The sequence below is a fragment of the Eublepharis macularius genome, chromosome 17 (genome assembly GCF_028583425.1).
Source record: "Eublepharis macularius isolate TG4126 chromosome 17, MPM_Emac_v1.0, whole genome shotgun sequence".
In the NCBI taxonomy this organism is placed as follows: domain Eukaryota; kingdom Metazoa; phylum Chordata; class Lepidosauria; order Squamata; family Eublepharidae; genus Eublepharis; species Eublepharis macularius.
The window spans coordinates 29,322,491-29,344,468 of NC_072806.1; the positions used below are offsets into that span (position 1 = coordinate 29,322,491).

Sequence of the window (21,978 nt, forward strand, 5' to 3'; positions counted from 1 at the left end):
TGATAAAATACTCTTGTAATTCAAAAGTGAAAGGTGAAGTTTTTTGATCTAGCATGAGCGAAAAAATCGAGGAATTCTACCCAGGTCCCAGGTGGGGCAGAGTTTCATTTCAGGTTGGCTTTTAAAAGAGGCTTGCCAGGCAGCTTGCATGCTGATCTTTGAACTAAGGTAGCTCAGAAACTCAGAAATTAACACACAACGGCCATCGACTACCATTAAGACTTCATGGGCAGGCCCAAACAATAACACCTTTGTTCTTCATTAGCATTAATTGAGCAGCATCAGTATGCTGGAAGGACATCTTGCAGTTATCTCCCCAGCTGGTGATATCGCTTTATACTAATGTTGCTGTAGCAGGGAGTCCAAGCAATTCCCAGAGTCAACCAACTCTAGAATCCTTCACTGACCTCAAATTCAACCCACCGCTGCCACCATCAATATTACATATCCCTGGATCAAGCAAGTGGATAAACTCACAGAAAAATTGGAGTCGCAAGTGGACTGGCTCCGGCGTGGCCCTGTGGGGGGTTTACTATCTAGAATATTTTTTTTAACGACTTTGAGCTCCCGGTTTTTGACAGGGACGTAGCCGTCACGTAGCGAGACCAGGATGGGCTCGGCATCCTTGCCTGACAGCCATTCGTCTGCCTCTAGCGCTGGCTCAGGGCCCGGCGTGTCGGGATACAAGTCGTCTTGGAAGAGATCGGACTACGGCAGTGATGGGAAGAGAAGCAAAGGTGTTAGGAAATGCTCTTGAATCACACATCACCACCACTACTGTCTCCTGTGGCCTCCGACGGGATCAAATGCTGAGACGTCTTACAAGCTGGTTTGTCCCCAGAAACCTAGACTTGCTGTTCCCACCCAGTTTCCTTGGCTGACATTCATCCTCTGCTGTGTGTGTGTGTGGGGGGGGGGGAATGGGGAGTATTAAAGAAGAAAACAACAACAAAGAATTGGTTCAGAGGACAGTATAAGGTGGGCCCTGGGTCATCTGTGGACAGTTAGTTGTTGTATAAAAGACCACTTAGTGCTAAGATTCCTGTAATGAATGCTGTGCTAGGTGGGCCTAGGAAGGACACGTGAAGCCAGAGAAAAGGGGCTGTCTTTCCACTGCAAAAGCAGGGTAGGATAGAAATAGGAAGCTCCTCTCCCCCCATACAGTGCTTTAAGATGAGTTTCTCCAATATAAGTATCTGCGAGTATGGTTGTGCACCCATGACCTGGCACACTTTGGCTATATCATGTAGAGTAGTCTCTCTACACAAGATGCCTGGGCACATGTTCGTCAAGTGTAGGGAGACACAATGTTAAATGACAGGAAATGTAGTTTAAAAAGACAGAGCTGGCAGAGATTGAACCTCAGAGGGTTTGCTAATTTCATCTTCGCCTCCCCCAAGGCTCTGTCAATTTCACCTCTCCAGTCTAAAACTGTGGGGGATGGCAACCAGGGGGCAATGAGGAATGGAAATGGGCTGGAGCTGCCTTCCAGAGCCGGGCCTGGACCAGAAGAGGTTATAATGGGCTGAAGTTTCCCTTCTGACATTTCACAGCCCCTTCTTACAGCTCCAGTGTATAGCAACGTCTTTGCCCTGCCGCCGGCTCTGTCTTTTTAAACCACCCTTCCTGGTTAACAGTGCATCTCCTGACGTGTTCTTCACGTGTCAGATGTCACATGTAGAGAAACTCGTAGTTATCCCTTATTTCATACGCATTCATGTGCCATGGGGATTCTAGTGGGGTGCAAGGAGCAGGTACACAACTATGTGAGACTGAAATTTGTCTCCTATTTCCAGGCCTTTGAAGAGTAAGAACAGAATTACAGCTATGTGTAAAGACAGACAACCAAAACTTCATAAAGGTGCAACGTTAACTGAGTAACAGCATTGACAAAGTTTTCCCTGGCAATTCCTGTAACAGCCAGCAGGTGGCGCTCTCATTACACTGTTGCACAAAGCAATACAATAGCGCTGGTACGGGGAGGAGCATTTCTTTTTCTGAAATGCTTTTTTGTAGGTGATTCCTCTTATTCTCTTTTCTCTTTTAAAAGAGGGGCTTCTCTTTTGTTTCTCTTTGATTTCTCTTCATAGAGAATTCACCACTTCTTTTTGTCACTTCAGCCCTTGGAGTTATTTTTTGTGACACACCAGGGAGTGGTGCTGCAGCAAGAGGAAAGGAAAATTTGGGAAGACATTGTTGGCCTGTGAGCATCGACAGAATAAAATTCTGAAACTGAGCAGAACCTCCGTTCCTGCTCTTCCTCTCTTCAACATTCTCTTTGATCGAAATGGAATTGATTAGAAACAGAATCCAAAGTTCTAAAAAGAGGGAAATAAATGGATTGTTGGATTTCGGGGAGAATTCGAGTAAAGAGGAATTAAGAGCATTTCTCTTAACAATGCAACAACACTACTGGGCCTGCCCACATACCCAACCACACAATGCAACAACCCAGGCAGTTGCACCATCAGCACACATGCAGCATAAAAACACGCACCACGGACTGCTACACACGGCCCTCCTCAGTGTATGAGGGCACAATGCTCCTTTGCCTGCACACCCAATGCGCACGCACACCCATGCGCATCCTATGTCCAGTGTACATGCACACCCATATCCCCCAAAAGACTCACCTTTCGTGGCACAGTCATAACAATGGGCTCACATTTGCGTTCATGCATCTTGTAAAACCTAGTTTGGGGTGGGGGGGAGAAGAGGCACACAGCATGAAGTTAAAGGGTGGGCGTGGCTCTCTATGCCTGGTCTCTGAGGGGCTTCCTCTGGAAGGTAAGCCTTGTACCGATCCCTCCCAGAGGGGTGGTCCCTCAGGCTTTCAAACTGGGGGCCAATCGCCTATTGCATCTTGCTCCCTCTGCCAGAAGAGAGAACCAGTCTTACTCAAAACGTCTTTCCCATTGTTCTCATGTGCCAGCTTGTCAGTTGGCAATGAGAACTTGGTCAACAAGGAGATGAAAAAGACCGGCACTAAAGTTGGGACTAAACTTGCCTGCCTAGATTCAACCAGAGACTGTGACCCTCAAGTTTCCCAAATTCCCAAAGCTTATGTATAGAGTTGCCATCGTTTTTTGTTGTTGCTGCTGTTTTTTTCTTTTTTTGCTTTGCACAAATAAATTTTAAAAAATTAAATGTTTCCCAATTTTTTGATAACTGAACTACACGTCAACTTTAAGGGTAAGAATCATCCACATTTAGAAGCACCAGTTATCTGAAATCCCGGATATGCTCTGGTAATTCCCACCTGAATGTATTGGTGATGAGCAGTGGCATGCAGAGAGGCAACAGGAAGCCTCTCCTGAAAACAGTAAATCCTCTAATATCAGGAGCGGCTGAGAGATCCTGTCACATCTGACAAGGAGAAAAGGCAGAAAATCCTGCCTCAATGTCAGCTGCACCAGAGGAAGGCAAAGCTGGCAAAAGTGGAACATACAGAGATGCGGCGGACATCCTCCTTGAGACACTTTGGTGTCACAGAAGGGTTTAAGTGTTTAATTCACTCGTTTCCTGTGAAACACTTGCACAGAATGGGGATGGCTGGTCTGCCCAATGTTGGGACTCAAGGCAGGCAGGAGCCAGGCCAGAGTCGAGAGGTTTATAAGGCCACATAAGGCCCTGTTGGCCACTCATGTCTCCTGACCTTATCGGGGCTGAGTTGCTATACCATCGTTTTGCCACTGGCCACAGAGGTGCTGCAGCTCAGCAAAGTACTGAGGGGAAAGTGTTCCAAGTTTTAAAGAAATACACTGAATCATTGAATGCGTGTTTTAGAAAAGGGGAGGCAGTGGTGAGAGTTTTTTGGCCAGACTGATGCCCCCCAACCCACCCTTGCCCTTTCGCTGCTGTTGAACCCTTACCTGGCAATTTCGCACTTGCTGACGTCCAGCCCCCTCTTGGGCATAAATCCCATGCCGCGCTGGGGCTCTTTGCTGCTGTAAGTGCTCAGGTAATGGACGTAGGGCGCCTCATCCGTGATCTCAAAATAACGAATGCTGCTGTCCCCCTGGAAGGAAACACGAGAAGAAGACGGGCTACAGAAGCGCAACCCAAGGGACAGGCGAGTGCATCGAGCCCATCTGTTTCCGGGCACAATTCAAAGTGCCAGTTCTTACCTTTAAGGCCATCAGTGGCTTGAGGCCAGAGTCCCTGAAGGACCGTCTCCTCCCATACTGTCCAGCCAGCCAGTTAAGAGTCTCCTCACAAACTCGGCTCTCTGTACCCGCCCCCCCCCAACTTCAGAGGTGAGGTGAGTGGAGCACAGAGGCAGGGCTTTTTTAGTGGTTGCCCCTTATCTGTGGAATGCCCTTTGCCTCAAGGTTCACTTGGTGCCTACACCACTTTCTGTTATGTACCAATCTACAATGGTTCTGCTTAATGAAGGGATTTATTTTTATTTTTTTAAAACCCAGTTTTATAGTCTGTTTTTTACCTGAGAAATATTTCATGCTCTTTTTAAAGTTACTCTGTTTTGTACTGTTGTACAATGTTGTACATTTTTGAATGCTGGGCTTTAATAGCCAGTTTGGTGTAGTGGTTAAAAGTGGCAGGACTCTAATATGGAGAGCCAGGTTTGATTCCCCACTCCTCCACTTGAAGCAAGCTGGGTCACCTTGGGTCAGTCACATCTTCTCTGAGCTCTCTCAGCCCCACCCACCTCACAGGGTGATTGTCATGAGGATAATAATGGCATACTTTGTAAACCACTCTGAGTGGGCATTAAGTTGTACTGAAGGGTGGGAAATAAATTGAATGTTGTTGTTGTTAATAACTTTTTATGATGTTTTATGTTTTTCCCTATGTTTGATATTATAAGCTGCCTTGGGCAATTTTGTTGGAAAGGCAGCCAATTAAATAAATATTTTAGAGGAGATCCAATAGATACTGACCCACCCCTTTCCTGGGCAAGCTCTGGTAAAAACTGAGTCCTCCCAGGGGGCCATCTTGGTTTCCAGCACTTTTCTCCCTGGTCACCACTGGCCTTGTTTCCAGACAATCACGGCAGCCCCCCGGCCCCCCAACTTGAGGAAGGAAAGGAAGAGGCTTCCCTCGCGGCTCTTCTCTCCATTTTAATGTTCTACTGCTTACCTTCCTTGTCACAAACCCTATAGCACCTGGCCTGTGAGTCAAAGAAATCTGTGTTTTAGGGATTTAGAGTTCTATCAAATTATAAGCTCACCACTTAATTTTATTAGGTCTTGGGACTATAGAAAGCTGCTGTTGTGAATATCACTAGGGTTTACTAGGGCAGAAATAAGTTAATCACGTCTGTTACTAGAAGGAAGGGGAGAGGATTTCTTACTTTTTAAGAAACGTTACTTATGACCCCAGTTCAAGCTCCTCTTGGTAAAAATCCATCATGACTCCCTTACAGCCTGAATGCAATGTTAAGGGGTTAGATCATAGTCCGATGCGGTATGTAACATCCAGAATAACACACAAAAGAACATACAGGATTATTATTTGGCTTTTCCCCAAAGAAGTTTATGGACACACGTAACTGGCCTAGGATGAAAGGCGGTGATTGGCCCAAGGTCATCCCCTGTGCAATCCTAGCCTATGCAGAGTTACTCCAGTCTAGGCCCACTAAAGTCAATGGGCACAGACTGGAGTAACTCTACACTGGACTGCAGTGTCAGTGAGCTTCATGGCTCAGAAGGCATTTGAACTTGGGTCTCCTTGGTTACAGTCTGACCTTCCAACAACTAGACCACACTGGTTCAGGTAGACATTCACCGCCGCACCAGTAGCTAGGGTTGCCAGCCTCCAGGTAGTGGCTGGAGATATCCCGGAATTACAACTGGTCTCCAGGCCACAGGGATCAGTTCACCTGGAGAAAATGGCTACTTTTGGGGGGTGGACTCTATGGAATTATGCCACACCAAGGTCTTTTCCCTCCCCAAACTCCACTTTCTCCAGGTTTCATCTCCCCAATCTCCAGGAATTTCCCAACTTGGAGCTGGCAACCCTACTGGTAGCTGCACTTCTTCAAACCGATCAGCTTATAGAAGATGTACGGCCACTGGAGGGGTAAGATGAACATGTAATTGCAGGTATTTTGTACATCTTCCCCCCAGAGCACATTTTATATTCAGGGACAGGGGTCATTTTGTAGAAAAAGAGCTGGAGGAACTTATTAGCATAACTCATTAGCATAACTCATTAGCATATGCCATGCCCCTTGACATCGCCCGAAGTGTGCTATTAGCATAACTGATTTGCGTATGCCACACCCCCTGACATCACCTATCCTGGCTGTTTTGGACCCAATCCTGGCCATTCAGGGCCGAAACAGGGCCCAAAATGGTAAAAAGGAGCTGAAAATGGCCAAAAAGGGGCCGCAAATGGTCAGGATCAGGCCGCTGCTGAGTGGGAGAGTGATCCACCACCTGTCAGAGGCCCAATCCGGGCCATTTCGGCCCCAATACAGGCTGAAATGGGCGCAAAATGGCTGAGTCAGGTGGGCGGGGCCACCTGACATATGACCTCTTTGGGGAATTGCCGGAACTGCGTTCCTGCGCGTTCCCCCTCAAAATGAGCCCTGTTCAGGGAGAATCTGTCCCACAAGAGGCTGTCTCAGCACAGGGAAATGAACACAGACGCTTTATTTTTCCAAGAGTAAAAGCTGTTAAGGAAATACTATGTAAATTTAAAAGCCCAAGGACACGTTCTAAGCTCCCTAATCACATTAAAGGTTCTTGTTGCCGAATGATAGAGGCCTAGAGTACAAAAATGGCACGTCTAAAGATCAGTTTGTGGAGAAGGGAACAGCTCCTAAATCTATAGTCCTGTCTCCATGGAAGAAGAGAATTCTCACCCAGGAAATTTTCTCTTTCTTTCTTTCTTTCTTTCTTTCTTTCTTTCTTTCTTTCTCTCTCTCTCTCTCTCTCTCTCTCTCTCTCTCTCTCTCTCTCTCTCTCTCTCTCTCTCTCTCTCTCTCTCTCTCTCTCTCTCTCTCTCTCTCTCTCTCTCTCACTTGGAATTTTTCTTTATTTAAACTATAAACAATAACATAAAAGCTATAGACAACAAATATAGAGGATTAAAAAAATTCTAAAAAGAAGACACACTAACAATACATAAACAAGTGAAAAAGGAAAAGAAGAAAAAAAAGAAACCCTTAAACTAAACTACAGACTGAGTTCCGATTTTCTCCGCCACAAATACGGATCATATTCAGAATCTCACTTATTCTAAGTTAAACGTAAGAGCCCTTTTTCCCTATTGTTCATGGTTCTTAATCCATAAATCCAGATGTCATCAAGTCCTTATTATCCATTTCATGTAAAAAGTCTATAAACGGTTTCCATTCAGTCAAAAATGTAACTAATGAGGACTGGAGCGGAGACAGCTCTACTGTGAAACTAATGAAGCTTAAGCTTCAGGGCCCCTCATCCCAGAGGGCCCCTGAAGCAACTTTTTTTTTTAAAGAGTGAATTTTTCAACAGAAGTTAATGGAGCTTTTTAAAAGTGTTTGTTATTAAAATAAGGCTATTTTAGTGATAGAATCAGAAGCCAATGGGCTGAAGTACTTAATACTGACCTCAGAATGGAGCGTGCTCAGTGTTGCGGCTTCCCCTAAAGTGGGCTGGTTGCTCCCAGCAGCCTAGCAGTTCAGCCTGGCCCAGGAAGAAGCAACAGCACCAGAGGGGGGGGGGGGGGGAAAGGCCTGCACAGATCTTGTTGTTTAAGGTCTGCTTTGGATTACTGCAGGGAAATTTTGGTAACCTGTGCAATTATTAGAGATCTTTTAAAACAAAGGTGAAGTTACTTCTTGGAAACTTCCTAGGAAATTTGTATTCACACAAGTGACTTGGATATGTGAAATGACCGAGTACAGCAATTTTAATCAAAATCTGAGATGTAGTGGTTCACCTTTTTTTAAAATGTGGTGATCTGCCATGGAACAAACCCACTGAGGAAGATAACAGGGTTTACCCAGACCTCATTGCTGGTGGGAAGGGGCTCACTGTATGGCCCGTTTTCAAGGGCTCCACCCCACCACCCTCTTTTCTGCTATTTGGGCCTTGAGGTCCTTGCAAGGTCAGCAAGGCCCTTTGGACCTTCTTGGACATTGCCCTATTGTTGCTGGTTGCGAAGGGGCCGCCCATAACAGCTCAAGCTTCAGGGCCCCCAAAAAGTGGATCCGCCCCTGATGAGGAGACGTTCTTTCTTAAAGGGTGCAGAAGTGTTGTTCCATGTTGCAACAGAGGAAAGAGCATTAGGAAACGGGGGAACGTCAGTCCTGCCAGTGATGGCAACCAGGGGAGTTTTCCTAGCAACAAAATTTCAGTTTGTGGATGCTAGTCTGTTGGGAATTAGCAAGTGTTTACTACATTCAGTTATGAGAGTTAAACTGTTATTTATGTTACTTAGTTAGTAAACTTATTTGCATGCAACTACATAGCTGTTGAGCAAAGCTTCCTGCCCTAGAAAAGGGAGTCTTTATGCTTAATGTGGGATTCTCTATTGGGCAACCAGTTTATTGGGGGGCAATTAGCTAGAAAGATATACTGAAGTTTTATTGCTCTTTGTCTAGTTCACAAGCCAGTCTGTCTAGTCCTGAGTCTTTCTCAATCTTTCTAGCCTACAAAATGTAGCCAGATAGCCATTCTTTATTTTCTACCAATATAACCTTTTATCCTGTTATGTAGAAAAGTATTTTATAGAGCTAAACACATGAGTGTGAACTGATTATGTTCATTGCATAATCCTGCAACTCTGCTAGCTAATTAACCCTACAAAACCCCAACTGCTGTAGCAGCAACTCTCGGGAGACGGGGGCAGGAAGAATTAAGCTGAACTTTTCAAATGGCAGTAAAAGGCTCAGAAGGGCTCCTAGTTATTCAGAGGGGAGCCTGTAGAAAAGGGGGCCTCATTTTCATCATTTGGGACAATCTTGCCTGTAAGACAGAGATGTTCTGCCAGGCATATGGTTGAGGTCAGGCTTGGCCTCCACTGGCTGAAAAACGGAGGAAATGATGAAAATATAATCTGAATCCCGCCCTACTAAGGTTGTCCACCACCTTATCGTGTTGAGTTGTATCTGCTGTTATCGATTGCCGCCATCTAAATATATATCTGAATATATATTTTTATATGTGAAATATGTTATAATATACTATGTTTTTTATCAATCTATTCGTGGTTTTTAACCGTATAAATTGATGTGTTTTAATATGTTGTGACCCGCCCTGAGCCCTTCGTGGGGAGGGTGGAATAGAAATCCCAAGAAAATAAATAAATAAAAATAAATTGTTAAAGGAGAGCGCAGAGAGGAAGCTGAAGCTCTTTCCTACTTCCTCATTGGTGAATCCTCTGCAAGGGGACATGTACTGGGGCTGAGTCCAAACACTCGTCTTGACATCAAGGGCTTCCATATGAAGCCGCTATGATTACATGGGGAAAGGGCCCTGAACTGGGGCAGCTGCGTGCCCTCTGCATCACACAACGAACTTCACATCACACCCCCCCAGACTCTCGAGCCTCTCCCCTCCGAGGTGATTTACAGCACTGGCCCAGTTCAAACACTGGTTCTGGCACCAAGGGAAAAAGGCAAGTGCAAAAAAATTACTTTCCCTGTATTTCTTAAAAGTAGTACAAAAGCCTCCATGTGAACAGGGGAGAAATGCTTTTTTAAAAATGTGGTATCAGTTTGATGTAGTCGTTAAGAGCGGCAGGACTCTAATCTGGACAGCCGGGTTCGATTCCCTACTCCTCCACTAGAACCCAGCTGGATGACTTTGGGTCAGTCACAGCTTCTAGGAGCTCTCTCAGCCCCACCCACCTCACAGGGTGATTGTCATGAGGATAATAACAACACATAATAAACTGCTCTGAGTTTTCCTGAAGGGCGGTGTATAAATAGAATGTATCTCACATTATTATATAATTGAATGTTGTTGTTATTATTAACCTTTGTCATTGGATTCACAAAAAAGAATTGGGAAGGAATTGGGAGCCTTCAACCTTCTCCTGGTTAGGTCAGTTTTCCTAGTGAAATCTCAGCAAAACACCAAGGCTTTCCCCCCTCATTCTGAAGCACGCCATCCTGCCTGATTCATTCAAGTAATTTCATAATCCAGAAGCATTTTAGCACCAACATTCTGGCCAAAGAGACAATGCAGTCTTGGTCACATACCCTCAGTGCCAAGCAAAATCATCCCCCAAGTCACACGTTCTGCCTCAGAGCCGTAGGAACATAACTGCTGACTGGAGAGCAACTCAGATCTAGATCCCATCTTGGAACGTAGAAGAATTTAAAAATCAACTAGTGCCGGAAGGTTTCCTAGTCCCGGTTGCAATTTCTGTACACAGAAATTTCACTAAGGGGGTGCACAATGTTACCAAAGCCAGCACTATAGTAGAGCTATAAAGAGAAGAGGGGAGGCTGGTGGGCTTGTCCACATTTCCCCCAAGATCTACCAAGGAAGCTGTGCCCCTCCCCTCCTCATGACCCCATTTCCTTTACCTTGCCACACAGATAGACTATGCTGGAATCAGGGTCATAGAAGGGCAGGAGAACCCCGTTGCTCGTGTCCATTTCCTGAAGGGCGATTGGTTCTTCAAAGTTCTTCTGCAGGGGAAGGGAAGGAAAGGGTCAGGGCATGGGTATGAAACAAGCCTGGCACCAGTGGCGGGGGGTGGGGGGCACAACCATCACACACCTGTTGACCTCCTCCCAACATTTCCACGGCTGCATCCTTTCAGCTCAAGGGCCTTCCCTAGCCAGTGTGCCCAGCGTAGCCCAGCCAGGAAAGGCTCGGCAATTCTATGCTAGCTACGCTCCCTCTGTACCATTGTTGCTGTGGAGTTGGAAAACACCTAAAAGCTCCACGTCATCTAGGCTGACCCGCTAATGAAATTCCCCTGAAAACACAAACACACACACCGTTTCCTCACTCTTAAAACTTTCCACCTTCTTGGTCATCCCAGTTCTGATGTGCGGTTTTGCTCATGATGAATTCCCCAAGGTGAAGCAATAACAAGAGTGCCTTTGAGCGTGTGCCAAATGCACCACTCACCTGTAGCACGATGCATAGGTATGCTACAGCACATAGCTAACTTGGAAGGGTGGTACCCACTGCCCCTAGTTTGCGGCAACAGTGTGGGGAACAGAAACTCTGTGTAAAGGGTCTCTCATGAGAAAAATTACCACCCCCTTTTTGTACATCCTCTCACTCTTGATTAACTTAATGGGGGTCTTACTGATTGTTAGATCCCCCAGACTCTATGTTTAGCACCCCAAAGATCACAGCACACCCAGCATGCACTAATTACCCCTCTCCCCCAATATAAATCCACCTCTGTACAAATCCACAGCATTCCAAGACTCTGGGAACTGAGTATTCTCTGGACAAGGGGCAATTATAAACCAGTAGCCCTTATATTAATAGTGTCGCTTGCCACTATGCATGATGGGGAATGAAGGCCCAGGGCCATCCCATCTCTTTCAGACTGCCGTGATGGCAGGGACTTAAGCATGTTGGCCTTGTCAAGGGAAAGAGCATCACAGCTTCCGCCTGGGACCTCTCCCCTTCTTCCATTGCCCCAAGTTCCACCTTCTCAGCTGAAAGAGCTGGCCCACGAAGGGCTCAGGTGCAAGAGAGATGATTGCCCTCTTTACTTGCCAGCCTCTCCATGGGCATGTGCCTGCAGCAGCACAATAGATCCACAGGTTTACTAGTTCAATTCCTCTTAGTTGAGGTTGTCCAGCATATCTGTGTTTGCCCACCTCCCTTTCCCCAGACCAGTGGCCTTGGATTTTTGTACACATGTGTCTGCCCATATCTGCACCGGTGGTACGTATCTGTACCGGTGTGCCTGCACACAGATTTGAATTGCGCTGCTTTGGCTCATGCCCAGGGAGGATGCCCAAGTTCCCAGAGAAAGAGAAAGGGGATCAGGGGGCACTGCACTCCACACAGCCTGGCTACCGGATCCCACAGGCCCAGCTCCCGCTGGCTCATGCGAGTGAAGCCCGTGGTGAAGACCAGTCCCTCGCGGGTGAAGACGGCCCGCATGGGCCTCATCCCTTCGTGAGGCGCAAACCTCTCCTGGGTGGGTGGGGGAAAGAAAGAGTTAAGTACACAGAGAGGAAGCAAAAGGAGAGAGGAGGAGGGCAGTGTGCGTCAATCACCTCTTGAGAAGAAGCAACACAGGCAAATGCACACAGACCAGTTTTACAGGGAAAATAGCACCCCCCTTCTCAGTAATTCTGCCATGGTTGCTTTTTCTGAGAGGTGCATTCCAAATGCTAAAACTAAGATACCACCCAATGGCACCGTTTGCTTTGCTACAGAGTGTATCCCTGTTGGTCTCACTACACAGAGTAAAATAGAAAAGAGTCCAGTAGTACCTTTAAGACTAACCAACTTTACTGTAGCATAAGCTTTTGAGAACCACAGCTCTCTTCGTCAGATGCACAGACTGACGTTTTTAGCCCCTAGCAAGCATTTCTTTTGAGGCCATAAACAAACAGAACTCATAATAATGGCCAACTTGGCATACAAATCAAGAATTTTAAGCTTTTCCTCCTCATCTTTATCTCACTTTTAAGGTAACAGAAATTCACGGCAGAAATAAAAGTATTAGCCCAGATTTGTTCATTTGATCTCCTGGGGTGAGCAGAAATTGGCCACAGATGACCAGGCAAGGACACATTGACAAACAGGCAAAAATGTCTTTCATTCATGTATCATAAAGGTATATGTGGCTAAGAAAGATTTCACAGCTCTTGCTAGCAAAGCTGGTTTAGCTAGGAATGCCCCCGTCCTAATAAGAGGGGTGGTACCTTGACATTTCTCCCTGCATCACCCTCTGCCACTCCTCCTCTCTTCTCCTGTGGACACAAAGGCCAGGAGGTTCACACATCAAATAAGCACACCACACACTGCCTCCACAAGCAGCACACACACAGCAACATCACACCAGAAGATCCTGAGGCATACCAAGTCCCACAGTGCCAGTTGCCGCTCACTCATCTTGCTGAAACCGGTTGTGAAAACTTTGCCATCAGCCATAAAAATGGCCCGGACGGGGCGAGCACCTTCATGGGGCTTGACTTTCTCCTGGCATCCGTGGTCAACAGTTAGCAGGTTAAGATCAAACAGAAACACACAGGCTGCTGTTAGTACAGGTCAGTCACGCAGGACAACGCTTAACACGCTGGGGAGGGAAAGGGACAGGCAAGTCTGGGAAGAGATGAGGCACGTCTGGCCCCAACCACAACACGGCGTGCAAGTGTGCCCAGGCGGCTTGTAATAAAGGGTCACACTTATGTGCATATTTCTTTGCGTGCGAAATGACCAAACACACAGTACTGTGAGTGTGGAAGGTTTGTGTCTACAGAAATCTTTTGTCCATCTAAAATCTCTAGAGGGGGGGCAATTATTTTGGAGCTCATCAGACAGAACCAGGTGGCTCTCATTTAATTTCAGGACAAACACCGGCTGACATTTGGGGATGTTTCCATCGACCTCATCCAGTGGCCAAAGGTCCACCTAATATTCCTTAACGTCACCAGAAAGGACGCTAGCAGAGGATTTTGAACTCAAGAAATTGAGTCTCCTGGATCTGGTTTCCTCAAAAACTAACCGAATCCAAGATTGTGCAGTTTTTAAAAAAAATGATGATACTTTGATTTGGTTCTCTTGGTTGTTTCGACGTGAGGTTTTGCTCGGGTTTGGCATTCAAACTGGAGCAGGTCTGGGGTTTTGGAGTATTCTCAGAACCTAGTCCCTTAATCGTCCGCCCTCCAGGTTTTTCCTTCTTGGTTCCAATCTTTCTCAAATTTGATTTGATACAATATTTGGGGGCAGGAACGCACACAGTCAAAGCGATTTAAGAAAAATTACTTTGACATCTGAGCAAGGTGATTTTTGTTAAATGGAAGCCATATTGACTTCTAGCTACAAAACCGGGGGGTGTCTTTATTTCAGCTTCTTTTGAATATTAGTTTAAATTCATGTGACTCGTATTTAATCCAAGTCAGGAGTCCCCCAGTTTCTGCAAAACTCTGCTATGTTGCTTCAAGGGTTGCACTTTGGGGGGAATCTTCCCTTTCAGAAAGGGGAGAAAGCGGCTGAAGTTAGTGAAGGAGCAAGCAGAGGGCACAGCTCCCAACTTGGACGAAGGAAAGGCACATCTGCACCAAACACGGAGGACATCCTTTGGAACACAAATGCCGCTCTTCACATGCCACACTTATCTTTACCCATGAAGGGCTCTCAATCCATCATCTCTGATGAGCAGATACCCTTTAGTCACCCTCCCATAATCACAGTAAGGGTGGCTCAAGCCGGCTTCCCAGACCGTAATTGATTGATTTATTTCACTGCATTTCTTCCAGCACTGAACTCAAGGCCCTGGAGTTCTCCCATCCAAGCACTGCCTAAGTCAGCTTTGTGTCTGTCAAGCTGCCAGATCAAGCACTCTCCGGCCACACTTGGGGACCCATGTCCACTCTGAATGCCAAGGCCAGAAACAGAAGAAGAAATATTATTTATAAAGTACCAACCATTTCCTAAGTGTGGAAATAACTGGAGCCAGTTTGGTGTTGTGGTTAAGAGCAGCAGGACTCTAATCTGAAGAGCCAGGTTTGATCCCCCGCTCCTCTGCTTGAAGCCAGCTGGGAGAACCTGGGTCAGTCACAGCTCTCTCAGAGCTCTCTCAGCCCCACCCTCCTCATAGGGTTATTGTTGTGAGGATAATAATAACAACACACTTTGTAAACAGCTCTGAGTGGGCATTCTGTTGTCCTGAAGGGCAGTGTATAAATCGAATGTTGTTGTTGTTATTATACCCATAACAATACTGCATTTTTTGAAAAGCAGAAAGGTGTGTTGGAGCATTCTTAGAGTGCTGCTGCTGGCACTAAATTGCTGAGTCGCAGATCTCACATGCTTGGTATGTGGGGCAGGATGTCCCTGCGGACCCGAGCCCCAGCATGCACCCCTAGAAATGAGCCTTTGGATAAGGAGGGACCAAGCAAGCAGCAAGCGGCAGAACCTGCCCACACATGCTGGACCAGTCCACGTGCAGCCACGACTCACGGCCACCACGAGGCGCTGCCGGGGGTCGATGATGCGCAAGTGTTTGTCCTTGCAGGTGGTGACAAAGAGGTTGCCGCTGCGATTCCAGCAAACATTGTAGATGAGGTCAGTGTGCAGGTCGTCCAAGGTCAGGAGAGCCTCCCCAGTCCCCACGTTCCAAAGGATGATCATGTTGTCCCCCCCTGAAAGAAGGAAGTGGAACTCGGAAAGGACCGAACCAGCAGCCAGCCAGCCTTTCCCTGAAAACAGCCGGGCTGAACTCCCACACAAGCCTCCGTTCCCCAAAAGGCCGTACTGTACCACAGGAGAACTGGAGCATAGCACGAGGATGCTAGCAGAGCCTTCGAGCCCTGGACGTTATTCTTTTTTTTAAAAAAACCCTTGGCATTAGATCCAGAGAAGGCACAGTGCTTACACCCTAGCGGAAAAAAGCTTGCAGCCCTAAGAAAAGAATTATGCGACAAATCGTAGCACAATACCAGGAGACTGCTGTGTGTGAGCATTTGGCAGCGACAATAGTAAGACCTAAAGTGACGAGTGCCCTGAGGAGCTTGCCCCAGAAGGAAGGGATGACTGTGAGACAATGCTAGGGTTGGGAAATTCCTGGAGATTTTGGGGGTGGAGCCTGGAGGAGGTGGGGTTTGGGGAAGGGCGGGGCCTCAGCAAAATATAATGCTACAGACTTCACCTTTCAAAGCTGCCATTTTCTCCAGGCGAACTGAACCCTGTTGGCTGGAGATCTGTTGTAATTCCAGGAGATCTCCAGCCACCACCTGGAGGCTGGCCACCCTAGCCAATGCAGTTTAACATACCCAGGCCTGGGTCACACATGGAACAGAGCGCAGTGCTTAGGGGTGCCAGGTCCAGGTTGGGAAATTCCTGGAGATTTTGGAGGTGGAGCCTGGAGAGGGTGGGGTTTGGGGAGGGGAGGGGCCTCAGAATGGTATAATGCCATAGAGTCCAACCTCCACAGCGGCCATTTTCTCCAGGGGAACTGGTCTCTGTCACCTGGAAATCAGCTGTAATTCCAGGAGATCTCCAGCCACCACCTGGAGGCTATAAATCACAGAGGGAAACCACACCCACAGGAAACGATTTAGCAATTAATAAATAATTTGTAATTATTTAGTGCAATAAAAAGTGCAGAGTGCTACTAATTCATAAATACTTCCATAAATAAATTCATAAATACAGGGGACAATAGTTCATTCTTAACAGTCATACAAAAAGACCTAATCAAATAACTAATTCCAGGTACCTAGCAGTCTTGATACAAATACCTCCATTCATCAAACCAATTTCAATACATAAATGCAGAAATTTTCTACTTTTCTTAGTCCTTCAATACGGTAGGATTATCACAACTGCAATGAGGTTTGTTTCAACTCAGCGTTCTTGCAAGAGTGGAAAAAAAGACCCTTTTTAAAAAAATCTGTGCAGGCCTATAAATCAAAGGAATTTGTTCACTGGTTTTCAAGAGATTTGCTTGCTGCCGATTTTCACGTTCATTTTCTTTCTGTGCCTCTTGAAGCGGATTCTCAGCTTCTTCCTCCACCCACAATAACTCCTCAGCCAGAAAGAAGGTGGTGGTCGAAAGTGAAGCACCCTATTTTGACCTTGCTTTTGTGCTATCTGGCAGGTAAGCATAGATAGGTTCCGCCCCCCTCTGAAATCTGATCTGCTATTGATTTCTAGTAAACTGTGTTCCCCAACCCAGAGATCTGATCATATTCCCAAGGAACTCTTCAAAGGACAGCAGCTTTGAACACATGAAACTGGCCTGGCCTGGCAGATGGCACGAGGGTCTCATTCAGAAGATGGTTCCCTGCAAAGCTGCTAGAGATGTTTTCACCTGGAGATGCAAGCACCTGTATTTGGGAACCTTTCTCGTGTAAAGCATGTGTTATTGCCCTTCTCCTTATCTGCAAAAATTGTCTTTATGAACCAAAAATGTGTTAGACTTCAAGGGGCCACTGAAGCCTCCTTCTTGGAAAACTTACCAGTCATTATCATTTCTGTAACAAATTCTTTTGGACAGGCATTTAAACTAAGCAGCGTCTCTGCCCTCTTAACAGCAAATGCATTGTTTTATTAGCATACACTGTTATACGGTTACAGTGCCATACACTGCAACAGGTACATCACGTGCAACCAACAAAGTCCTAAACATAAAGTTACGGATCAACCCAAATTTGTTCAGCTTTTGTGAGATTTTCTGCACCAAAAAAGGTTCAACTTATTTCTTGTAAAAATTATGTATTTGCTGGAAAAAAGTAAAAAAATTGAAAGGGCAAAAAAAATTAAGAAAGAACACAATGACAGCTTAAGTGTAATTAAAAATAATTAGGGTAGACTGTTGCAGCCAGGGAGTCTGATTGCCTAACAGTACGGGAGTCTGGTTGCCTAAAAGTACAACCACCTTCAACTGGCAGAGCCCAGCCAAACTATCATGGCACTGTGCGGTTATAGTGAGTCTGATTAGGCCGTGGGAGCGTATAATTGCGCCATGTGGGTGAGGGGCAGCATGGGCAGCCTGCCTGCCCCAATCCCACTCCTCAGCCCACCCACCAATAACAAGGGCCAAGGCCAGCTGGCAGAAGGGAAGAAGCAACCAGCAGAACAAGTCAGCCAAAGAATCAAGGGCAAGGAGAGGGACTCTGGGCCGGGGCTGGGGGGAGGCCTGCCTGGGTTTCACCTGCTTTCTTGAGGGACCAGCCTGCTTCACGTGGGTTTTTAATACACTGCAGTTGTCATGCAGGAAGAGATCAGCTCTGCTATGAATCCATCTATTCTCTTTTGAATGAGAGATCCTCAGCCAGAGATTTTCTGGCTTTGAAATGACTAAACTGGTTTCCAGAATGTGTTCTCAAGCTGGAAGGGGAGGAGCTGACTGACGTGCTCAGAAACTGCTTGAGGTTCTGTACCGCTTCAGAGTGCCGGGTAGGGATCGCAAGTTTAATTGCTCTCCACATGGTAAATTCTCTGTTGGCAGAAAGCTAGCATACCAGGGAAATGGCTAGGCTAGAATGCTTCTCCTTGGCATGCTAGCTTTCCACAGACAGAGGGAGCTGGAGCATGCTAATGAAACCTGCATTTTCAAATGATTTTGTCTCAGGAGTCCCCCTGCCTCGAATGGATAGTTTGGTGCTAAGCAAATATTCCAGAGACATAGTCCGTGAAACACAAAGTCCGAAGTTGCAGGTGACCCTGATGCCTCAGAAAAAAAGGGAGAAATGTGGTCCACCCCTCTCCAGCTGGATCTTACCTGCACTGAGTAGGATGTTGCGTGCTGTGGGGTGCCAGGTAAGGATGCCCACACGCTTGGAATGCCCTTCCAGTGTGACGATGGGTTCGGTCATGTTGCGCATCGGAACATAATCTGGGATCTGCCATACCTAGTGGGACAAAAGCCTTTTACAACAGAGAGCAGGGAGCTCACTCGGTGCCCAGCTTAGATCCTTACTGCGCCTCCCGCCAAAGCCGCCCAAATTCAACTGCCCAAATTGAACTGCGTTATAAGGCCATATTTGTCTTCTTCCAGATCAGTTACTCTGTCTGGTACCTGTTTTAAAACGAGATGGAAGTAATTGTTTTGCAAAGATGGATGAGGGAGGAGAAAGGACAGCATGGAAGCATTCGTAATCCACCTCCATGACAGCTAGAAACTTGCCAACTTAGTGAAGGCTAAGCCTCTTTTTCTGATTCTCAGGTATAATTGCCCCGTGGACACGGTAACCACAATAACTGGATCTTTTGTCCTTTTCATTCTACAAGGGATTATTCAACACGCAGTGGGGGCCAAGTTCAGACCCCAAATCTGCTTCAAAGTAGGGGGTTGTTTCCCTGTGCCTGCAAAAAGTATTTGTACTTTACGCCAGCCCAGCAGGAGAACATGGGGGCTGGATCTTGCAAGGCACCAGTGGAAGGCACTCGTGGATCTTTTCTACTTCCCTTTTCCCCAGAAACTTCTGCTCAGACATATGTAAGCTCTGCAGGAAAATACCATGTGGGCATTTTTTTCACTTTCCTGGGAGAAAAGGGGAGGTGAAAATACTCCACAGGGTGCAAGCCAACGCTTGATGCTGCCTATCGTCAAGCCTGCATTACTGTCTCCAAGAACCGGAGAAAAGGTCTGCTGGATCCAGCCAAGGTTGGGGGCCTTGACTAGTATCCTGCACCGACATCTTCAGCATCCTGCTTTTAAATGCACCCAACCAGGTCCCTCCAGAAAGCACACAAACAGGATGTGATGGCAACAGACTCCCCCGTTTATGATCCTCAGCATCTGGTATCCAGTAGTAAGCTGCCTCTACCTCTGCCTCTCTAGACCAGCAGTTCTTATAGTGAAATCCTAAACAGAGTTACTCTAGTCTAAGCCCATTGATTTCAGTGGGCTTAGACTGGAGTAACTCTGTTTAGGATTTCACTGTTACTCTGGTGTTTCAGGAGATCTGTGAACAGAGGCAAAAAGATTTTTTTCCTTTGATTTCCTTCTTGTTACTTCAAAAATTGTCTTTATGAAAAAAATCTGTATCAAATTATGTGATTAAGGTATTGTTTCACTCCAATCAAGTATAGGGGGGCATGGAATGCTACCGCACCTGGTCAGGTAATATGCCATTGTCACTGTTACCATGTTTTTCTAGGGAGGAAGCCCATAACTTTTATCATATTCTTAAAGGGGCCCATGACCCCAAAAGGCTGAGAACCTTCTCCACCCTATGTGTATTCCTGTATAGATTCCTAAAGTAAAAATATATATGGAAATAGTCCTATTTTGCATCTGTATTCTATATATAATGAAAGTACTCCTTTCTGTGTAGTTCTGCTTCTTGCTGTAAAGATTCTCAGGTTGCAAATATGCATGTTGCATTGAAGAAGATACTACATCAACTCCAAAATATTCTGATCCAGCCCCTTGGACTGCCCTACACAGAGCGTTTCAGCTTTGAAAATTCGTTTGCATTTTTTACCAAATGCCAGAAAACAGAAAACTAGCTCGTCAGGGAGAGAGATTCCATTCCCTTCCCTTTGCTTGCTGGGCTGGCTTTCTACTGGCAGGGAATCTGAAGTGTCCCAGGCATTACAATAACCCAAATGCTGATTTTGTGCTTTTAAAAAAAGCTGTTTTGGGAAGGGATGGCCTGGAGAGACGGAAAAGGCAAGGGCAAGGTGGGCTGAACTGTTTTCCTGTCTATGGTTCCTCTGTGATCATTTAGAACTGGGACTGCATCCACTAGTCAATTGGTGGTGGTGGTGTGTGCATTGGGGGGGGTGCCACTGGAGTAATTGAAGTGGGTCAACCGGTGGGGAGACTGCTCAGTCCCCAGGACTGCCAACCTCCAGGTAGTACCTAGAGTTCTCCTGAAACTACAGCTGATCTCCAGACTACAGAGGTCAGTTTCCCTGGAGAAAATGCCAGCTTTGGAGGAAGGACTCGATGGCGTGACATTCCTGCAGAGCTTTCTCTCCTCCTCAAATCCTGCCCTCCCCAGGTTCTATGCCCAAATCTCCAGGAATTTCCCAATCTAGACCTGGCAACGCTATCATTTCCTTAGTTCAGAGTTTGCTTGCCTCATCTCCCTAACCACCACAACCTCTGTTCTTCAGGGTATGTTTCCCATGGCATCCTGCACATCAGAAAGAGAAAGGAAGGGAAAAACCTTGGGAGACGCCCTCCCTTACTCACCCCACCCTCCAAGCAGCGGCTCAAGGCCAACTATTCTTAGGTGCGGAGTCTTTGCATGGAGCTATTCTTAGCCCAAAGGCTGCATCCTACCTACAGAAGCCGCCGCTGTCAGCCCTTGGCACTCACTCGGCGGTTTGTCTATAAACAGACCAGGAGCCTTTTCCAGTCATTTAAAGGGGAATCTTGCTGCTCGGAAGGGAGCGGGAAGGAATCTGGGCTCTGGGTGGTTTGGGGCTGGCAGCCAAATGTTTGGCTAAAGTCAAGGACAAAAGTGCAAAACCTAAAATACAGCCGGTCCAAACCCTCTGAAGTTATTTCTACAAAATAATTTTTATTTTAAAACCAACAGGGCATCATTAAATGCTTTGTTTCTCGCCCATCACCCCCTGAGCGATAACACTTGCCGAAAGACAGAAGCAGATAAACTAAAAACCCCATACTTGGCAGGGGGGTTAGAGGGAAGGCAGCATAGCCCGATCTTTTCAGATCACAGAAGCTAAGGAGGGTTGGTACTTGGATGGGAGCTGGGATTTTTTTCTGGGAAAAGAGGTGGTGGAACTCAGTGGGCTGCAGCCCACTGCAGGGGCAACTCCTGGTGGGAGGTGGTGCCCCCGGTACCACATCCGTGCACACAAAGTGTGTGCACCCTCCCAGGACTGCACACTGACGTCACTTTGCGTCAGCTGGAACAAGGGGGGAGTTTCTTAAAGTTTAAATCGCCCTCAGTGAAAGTGGTCACATGGCTGGTGGCCCCGCCCCCTGATCTCCAGACAGAGGGGAGTTTAGATTGCCCTCCGCGCCAATGGACCAACGCGGAGGACAATCTAAACTCCCCTCTGTCTGGAGATCAGGGGGCGGGGCCACCAGCCATGTGACCATTTTCAAGAGCTGCCGGAACTCTTTACCACCACTTTCCAGCTGAAAAAAAGCCCTGGATGGGAGACCACCAAGGAAGAATCTGCAAATGGCAATGGCTAACCATCCCTGCTTCTCTCTTGCCTTGAAAACTCCTTGCTGCGGTTGCCATTAATTCATTGTGACTTGATAATGTGTACTTGAGGGAAGGGAATGCTTTTCCCTTGTTATGTCCATAATGAAAAGGACTGAACAGTGAACACTCCGGAAAGTGGCTGGTATGGACCGCTATCTTGGGTATCGCATTTTATCGCATTCTATTTTATTTTACTGTATTATATGCTTGCTCAGTTTTCTTATGTTTTAATT

At 46.6% G+C, this 21,978-nt stretch overlaps 1 protein-coding gene across 2 annotated transcripts in view; it reads right to left on the minus strand.

Annotated features, from left to right (window-relative positions):
• Positions 1–21,978, minus strand: part of CORO6 (coronin 6) — a 32,187-nt gene that overhangs the window by 1,314 nt on the left and 8,895 nt on the right. For both annotated transcript variants that reach the window (XM_055001906.1, XM_055001907.1), the window contains exons 4-10: positions 18,331–18,460; positions 15,066–15,247; positions 11,949–12,068; positions 10,484–10,588; positions 3,873–4,018; positions 2,634–2,691; positions 478–708 (exon numbers count right to left, since the gene is read on the minus strand). In XM_055001906.1, coding sequence (XP_054857881.1) covers positions 478–708; positions 2,634–2,691; positions 3,873–4,018; positions 10,484–10,588; positions 11,949–12,068; positions 15,066–15,247; positions 18,331–18,460 — 972 coding nt within the window. The remainder of the gene's footprint in view (positions 1–477; positions 709–2,633; positions 2,692–3,872; positions 4,019–10,483; positions 10,589–11,948; positions 12,069–15,065; positions 15,248–18,330; positions 18,461–21,978) is intronic.